Below are 7203 nucleotides of genomic sequence, written 5' to 3' on the forward strand. Positions count from 1 at the left end.
CACTGTATTTTGTTTTATTCACTAAAATAGCGGCTTTGTGTATAAAATTCCAATTGAGGAATTTAATGTTTGGGTCAAACGACAGCAAATTACCTTTCCATTTAGAAATTCTGTATACTGGATTGCTTTCAGTAACCTCTTTATCTCGAACTCTGTAACTTTATTTGTTACCTGTTTATTTTGGTGAAGAAATGTGCACTAGACTTCAAGGAAAATGTGGCCTTAACATGAGGTGAATGATGGCAAATGTAGTTTTAGAGGGGAAAAATCATCGTTTGCAAAAAACCTTTGAAGACAACAAAATATTAATTACGTAAATTTCCATCAACAGAAATCACATGGCTGCTGATAAGGGGTTGTATCTGTCTGGACGGTTATTAGCAGCTGCGCTAAATTAAAAGGAAGTAAATAAACCTGACTACGAATCCCAGAGTGCTTTGCGAGATGCGAGGTCCTCCTGGTAGTTGAAGTCCACAAATCAGGCTCGTTTCCGTGTATCTAGCCTAGGTGGAGGAATCTGCTCTGCAAAGACAAACACATGTGAAATTATTGATCAGGTAGGGCAAACAGCTAATTCTGCTGGCACCCGCCTATCGAACTAGTCGACCACATACAAAATATCAATGAATTTCTTATGGTCAGTCCATATTTTTTCGTTAATCCAGCAGCTGTAGCCAGGGTGCAAAATCAGCGCTTACATGGCGATGCATTTCCTTTTGTTCAGCTAGCTTATGTGCAGAAATGCAGAAGGCAAATTCTCAGAAATGTGAGTCATTTACAGTAAACTGTAACTGAAAGGATTTCTCATCTTAAGCCACCTGGCTGCTGCTATTTTAGTCCAAGGGTGTCTTCACGTTTCCTCGGCACGTCGACGTAAGCTAGCCTGGCTGAAGTTACACATTTATTAGCCTTGTAGTTAGCTGTATAAATGTGTAACCTTTAGTCGTATTAGCATGGGGCTAGCTTAGTTAGCGTTAGCAGCGGGCTCGTCGCAGTTGCGTTGTTTACATCCGGCAATGCGGGTTTGTTTGCATGGCTCTGCGTTGATTAAGCTGAAGGCAGCGGACCGACGGAGTGTGCTGCACTTTCGACAGCTAAAAATATTTTAATGAATGTGAATTACGGTGTCCGGTTGGTGAAAACGTGGGCGTCAGCTGCTTTTGTTGTGTTCTCTAACTGACTTGTGTTGTGTCTCGCAGGGTTGAGTGAATTTATGGAAACATGTCAAAGAAACGGGGCAGGTAGGCTCAAACAGAAAGTCTGATCTAACTCATCTGACCCAGCTATGAAAGTGAAACCCCCTTTATTTATTTTTTTACTGTGCTGACTGATGCATCTGTACCATATTAGTAATCTGCTGGTTAGATATTTACAACCATTTTAACCACAAATGTGACAGCACCACTTCCAACTTGAACTTTAGCCCAGTGTCTTAAGACTTGAAGGGAAAACAATGTCCTATATTTGGCTTGAGCATTGGGTAGTGTTTACTCATCTACTTAATCCATGATGCATTCAATTTATTTTAAGCAGAAAACAGTGAATAGTGCTTTTATAAAGCTGTGTGAGCCATTTTGTGAGCAGATGTCTGAAATTAAGCCTGAAATAATAATGAAAAAATATATAAAAACTAGTGTTAAGTGGGCTTGTTTATCAACACAATGTAAGCCTTTAATGGTGAACCCAATAAACTCTGTTGTGTTTAATGCACTGGCATATTATGAGCCAAATGAGGCCGGCTCTTTGCTGTCGTTGAAGCTGGTAATTGTTAGAATTTCTCAGTGATTCACTACCCACTGGACTTTGAAGTGGAGGTAATTTTCCCCTGATAGCATGTCACATGTGGATATTAATGAATTAAAAAAAAAAAAGGTTCACATCTCTGTGTGTTTATGTAACATTTCAATTGTCCTCATTGTTCGGGTTAACTGTACCCGCTCCATATCCTGGATCACCTGTTTTTTCATATCATAAAAAACCTCCTAGATCTAAACGAATAACCAACATATTAATTGCAAAGCTCAAAATGTACATCAACACTAATATTCTATTCGTGTTTCCAGGAAGCGTAGCAGTGGAGAGCTGAGTGAGAGCTCGGCGTCGACCCTGAGCCCGGACCCTGACAACCTCCTGGGTCGCAGGATCCAGCACACCTGGAGAGAGAAGGGAAATGTGACGAAGTGGAAAGGCACCGTTCTGGAGCGCCTAACTGTGAACAGCTCCCTCTACATGGTCAAATACGACGGCTTCGATTGTGTCTACGGCATCGAGCTCTTCAAAGACAGCCGCGTGTCCAACCTGCAGGTGTTGTCAGAAAAAGTCGGTGAGTGTGACGTCCGTCTCTAATCGCGGACAGATTTTTTTTTTTTTAGATTCGCTCGTGAAGTGTTCAAGTGTTTGTTTGTGTATGAACAACTTTGGGCATACTTGATCAGGTCAGCAGTTTGCTGCTCAGCGCTTCAAGTTGAAATTAATTCGTACTTATGTAACCGTTATTTATAGGATTTCCTATTACAGCATGAGCAGGAGTTTTTAATCAGTTTTTGTGTGGTTACTGATGTTGCTGTTGTTCTTCTGCTTGATACAAACAAACCACTGTTGCTGCTGATAGACACACAAAACACACTGCTGTACTTTTGGAAAAGGAAGACGCTGCATGCTGATTTACAATGTCATAAATTAACTTGTAGAGTCGTCACATATAATGACTTAGCACTTAGCACTTGGACCTGATTTTTGCTGGCATTAAAAATGTTTAACTTAATCATTTCTAATCACCTTTTATCACCTCCAGCCCCACTTACAAACCCCTTGGTGATTAGATTAACTGACCCCTTTCAGACTCTCTTTCACACTTCGGCTAATCTCACAACCAATCACAGTAAACTAAATTACAACACAATGTAAAGGAATACATTGAGAACATTGCAAAGAAGACAATATAACCCAAAGTAGATTACAATGTTATCTGGACCTGAAAAGAGATGATGAATCGGCAGAATACCGCTCTGCTGTCAGACATAGAAAGCAGAGATAGATTTGAACCGAGTGCAGGCTCAGTGTGACCACAAACTGACAAATGAAAAGGGAAGACACAGAACATCCTGCCGACTAAAAGAAAACAGAACTCTTTAAAACACTCAATGAAATGAGGAATATTTATTTGAACAGCTCTGTAATTATATATTTCAAAGAGCTTAATGAATTGAAAATACTCCCAGCAGGAGGAGACTGCATATCTAGCCGCTGAATGTGTGTCGACATAATGTTGTATTAACGTTCAAATTACCAGTATTGTGTACTTCCTCAAGTAACTTTTTGATGCTTTGGCAATATTCTTTCTTGAAATTTTCATGCCAGTGAAGCCCGATGAGTTTAATCTAAGTGAACTGAACTGATTGGATTTTTATTCTAGTCAAAAGTTCCTAATTTTCTTGGGCTAATGTAGAGCTTGTCACAATTATGAGACAATTATATTTTAATAACCCGTAATAATGTGTCATCTGGAATCTGGGCTCTATAATGTTTTCAGATTAACAGGCTCATCTAAGTGTCTTCTGCTTCCTGCAGTGAACAATAAGATCAAGGTGCCTCCCGGGGCGGAGGAGCTGGTGGGTCGAGCGGTGGAGCATCTGTTCGAGAAGGAGGACGGCGAGAAAAACGAGTGGCGAGGCATGGTGCTGTCCCGAGCCCCCATCATGACCCACTGGTATTACATCACCTATGAGAAGGACCCCGTGCTGTATATGTACCAGCTGTGGGACGACTATAAGGACGGAGACCTACGTGTCCTGCCAGAGTCAGGTACGGCGACGAGAGCTTTACCGCCAGTGTGCAGAAAAACTGTGAATGTTTTACATTTCAGATGCTCGTGGAAAAGTGGGAGGAAGAGAACAGGACAAATTTACATAGTCAGCATTACAAAACACTCCAGTGCCTCTGCCTTGGTCTTTTTTTTTTTTTTTCCCTGAACATTTGTGCAGAATTTTTGCTTGGTTCAGAAACAGGGGAGTGTGTTCTGTTGCCGCACTTGTGTCTTATTGTGGAGAGACAATGCTGTCTTCAAGAAATTGTAGGGAAGTAGGTAGAGCACGTAAAAGAAGTTGGGCTAACTTGTTTGGTATTAGTTAAAGAGCCCATATATTAGACATGTGTGGGATTATAATTTTATTTTTGGGGTGTACTACAATATGTTTACATCTTTTAATGTTAAAAAAAAACAAAACACACTATTCTCCCCTCAGTGCAGCACCTCTTCTCACCCTGTCGGAAATGAGCCGTTGTAGCTCAGGTTTCTTTAAGGCCCCCCTCCTCCCAAACAGCCCCATCTGCTCCTATTGGACAGGCAGAGAGATGTAGCCCTAAAAGATGTGGCTCCAGACAGGAAATAATGGCACACTGCAAGGAAACTGTTAATTTGTTTTTGACGGTGTTGCCAAACTAGCTGCTAGACAGACGTTATGCAAATGTGTTACATGATGGTGTAGATACGTAACAGAAGAAAAGCCTGAACTTCAAACGAAGCAGTTCAGGCAGTATGTTCTGAGGAAGAGAATAGCTCCTCTTGGATAAACTTTGGGCTTTTTAAGTTTGCAAACATTTCAATACACAAACAAGCATCAGTATGGCAACCTCAAGTAAAGAGAAAATATTGGCTCTTGAAAGTTAGTTTATCTGAAAGCTAAAGCAAATTTACGTTGTTTTAATAACTGTCTGCCTGCTCCTGTTACTGGTCTCAGATTGTCATGATGTTGTGGTTTTCCTGCTCGTCCTCCAGAGAACAAACACCTGTTGCCAGCAGACAGGAAGCCTGGTGAGGAGCCAGAGAGCCTTGTGGGTAAACAGGTGGAGTACGTCACAGATAACGGTCTGAAGAGGACGGGCTTGGTCATCTACCAGGTCCCAGCGAAGCCAACTGTATACTACATAAAATATGACGATGACGTCCACATCCACGTCTACGACCTGGTGAAGACCACCTAGTACTGACTGTCCAGTTTCATTTTCAGCCCACATTTGTCCCAACCAGTCGTTACCTGTTAAAGTGTTAAAGATTTCAGTTTTTCCCAAGTGGAAGGCAACGTGCTGAAGCCTCTTTTTTTTCTTTTTTTTGTTCTTCTTTTTGTTTGTTTTATTTTTTTTGACCTCCTGGGGCTTCCTTCATTTTGAAATTACAAGACATCTTGGTTTTTGATTCCCAATTTGAAGTTGAACTTAATATATGACTTTTAAGTCCTTTTCAATGTAAATAAAACAGGTCTGTGACCGGTTGTATAGCCCAGCAGATGAAATGGAGCTAGACGTTTGTTTCGGTTAAGTCACACTTGTATAGTGCAAGTCTCAAACTCCAAATTCAAACTTTTTGTAAACAACACATCAAACTAAGGAGAAAAAAAAATCATTTCACTTTTATATGCCTGTGTTATTTATTTCATCTGGAGTATCTGGCTGTGCTGCTGGTAACAAAACAAAAAAAAACTTGTCTGCTGTGCTTTCTGTGTGTCACTGGGTAGGCCTCAGTTTGTTGAATATAAAAGTAATATTCATTTGATCAGTGTGCTGATTTTTCCATCACAGTGAACTCGAATTTCAGTTGAAGTGTAAAGCCATTGAGACTCGTCTGTGTCTCACATCACGGATGTGAAACACAGAATAATCTGCGAACTCATGTATCATATTTCTGTTCTATTTCATCATACAAAATGTAAGTTTTCTACATTATAATAATATATCAGAAATACTGATGTTGATGTCAAGTTGTTTCAAACAGTGTTTGTGCTACACACTATTTATGTAGTTGAAATTGGCTACCGACATTGTTTAGTATTTTGGACTCAAGTCTTCATTATTTGCCAAAAAGGAATGAATTATTGTTCATTGTGACCCTAAATATGTTTTGTTCTGTAAATATAATGAGACATTTTTATGAACGTAAAACAAAGCTGCTTGAAAATCATTTTCTCGTCCAGTTCTTGTTACGTGCTCTTTGTCTTGCAGTACGTATCTTGTATCATTCATGTGCATGTGTTGCATTATAACAAGTATAATCCCATCCTAGCACATTATGATCAGATACCTCCCAGTGATCAATGAAACTATGCAAAAATGATGCCAGCTTTAGCAGTAAAACTATAAAGAATTATTAGGCGTTCTACACTGAAAAGCTTTTTGATGTGCTCTGAAGCATTCAACCGTACTGTATCCAGCTTTATGTATAATGCTGACACAACTGATCACATCAGAATGTGAATATTTTCAGAAATATGCAGGCCCATGTATGTCTAACTATTTAACTGAATGTGAAACGCTCTTCTTCACACCTTTGCACGAGCCGAGAGTCGGCTCTCCTTGACCTTGTTTGAATTCAGTGAATACTTCCAAACAGTGAATGAACTCAGATAATTTACACGTTTTATCAGAAATGTGGCTTCAGTTCAGCCGTTTTGTCAAAAGCACCAGCTTCATTTGTACACTGCATTGGTAAAATAACTTTCACAATTATTTTATTGAAATAGAATTTTTTTTAAAGTTCAATAGGTGCTGCATCCAACTTCCTTATAGGCTGTTTTATGATAGGGATCGGCTTTACATAACTGTAGAAAAATAACTTTGTGGCGCAGTATGTGATAGATTTAACTTAAGTCGTTGTGAGGAAACATCCAACACAAATCAGTTACCTTTGTTACTGTAGCTCCCTGTTTGTCAGAACATGTAAGGACATTGCACTTTAGGTGTGACTGTGTTCTTGAGTGTAAAAACACCTGCAGTTGCTGAAGAAGAGCTCGATCTCTCTGCAAAAAAATCAATGTGAAGGCGGTGTACGCTGAGGCAGTGTATGCAAGAGGGAAGCAGACCTTGACGTGCGAGAACACTGGCAGTTTTAAATATGAGAAAAGTCTGGTATGTATGTATGTAAACCTAGGAATGGGACATTTATAGATGTTTAGTGTGTCAAAGCTGTGGTTGAGCTGTTTGCATGTCTGCCTTTTAATTTAGTGGTTGGTGAATGAATCTCTATATATTATATTATATTATATTATATTATATTATCATTCAACACGACATAGGAGAGCTGGCAGCTGATACTAGCAAGGCAAAAATTCCCACAACACACACTAACAGATGCAGATGTTTAAATTGTAACGCCTCTCAATAATTGCATTGATTCGAAATTGACAAAATATTGACATACCGACACTTTAG

General features: G+C 39.6%; 1 protein-coding gene across 1 annotated transcript; it reads left to right on the top strand.

Moving 5' to 3' along the window:
• The first annotated feature begins 465 nt into the window (after positions 1–465).
• Positions 466–5956, top strand: LOC103366675 (spindlin-Z-like). The gene is made up of 5 exons (XM_008294459.1): positions 466–557; positions 1200–1241; positions 2064–2323; positions 3571–3804; positions 4778–5956. Exons 2-5 carry the CDS (start codon positions 1222–1224, stop codon positions 4981–4983), a joined length of 720 nt encoding a protein of 239 aa, XP_008292681.1. The 5' UTR covers positions 466–557; positions 1200–1221; the 3' UTR covers positions 4984–5956.
• Positions 5957–7203: the final 1247 nt, after the last annotated feature.

This window comes from Stegastes partitus, unplaced genomic scaffold, assembly GCF_000690725.1.
Source record: "Stegastes partitus isolate 25-593 unplaced genomic scaffold, Stegastes_partitus-1.0.2 Scaffold965, whole genome shotgun sequence".
NCBI classification, from domain to species: domain Eukaryota; kingdom Metazoa; phylum Chordata; class Actinopteri; family Pomacentridae; genus Stegastes; species Stegastes partitus.

What these genes read in the sequence shown, in the direction of transcription:
- LOC103366675 (XM_008294459.1), top strand. Translation starts at nt 1,222, where the DNA reads ATGTCAAAGAAACGGGGCAG. An exon ending in GGTGTTGTCAGAAAAAGTCG is followed by an intron (nt 2,324 to 3,570) that starts GTGAGTGTGACG and finishes TGCTTCCTGCAG; the next exon opens with TGAACAATAAGATCAAGGTG. An exon ending in ACGTGTCCTGCCAGAGTCAG is followed by an intron (nt 3,805 to 4,777) that starts GTACGGCGACGA and finishes CTCGTCCTCCAG; the next exon opens with AGAACAAACACCTGTTGCCA.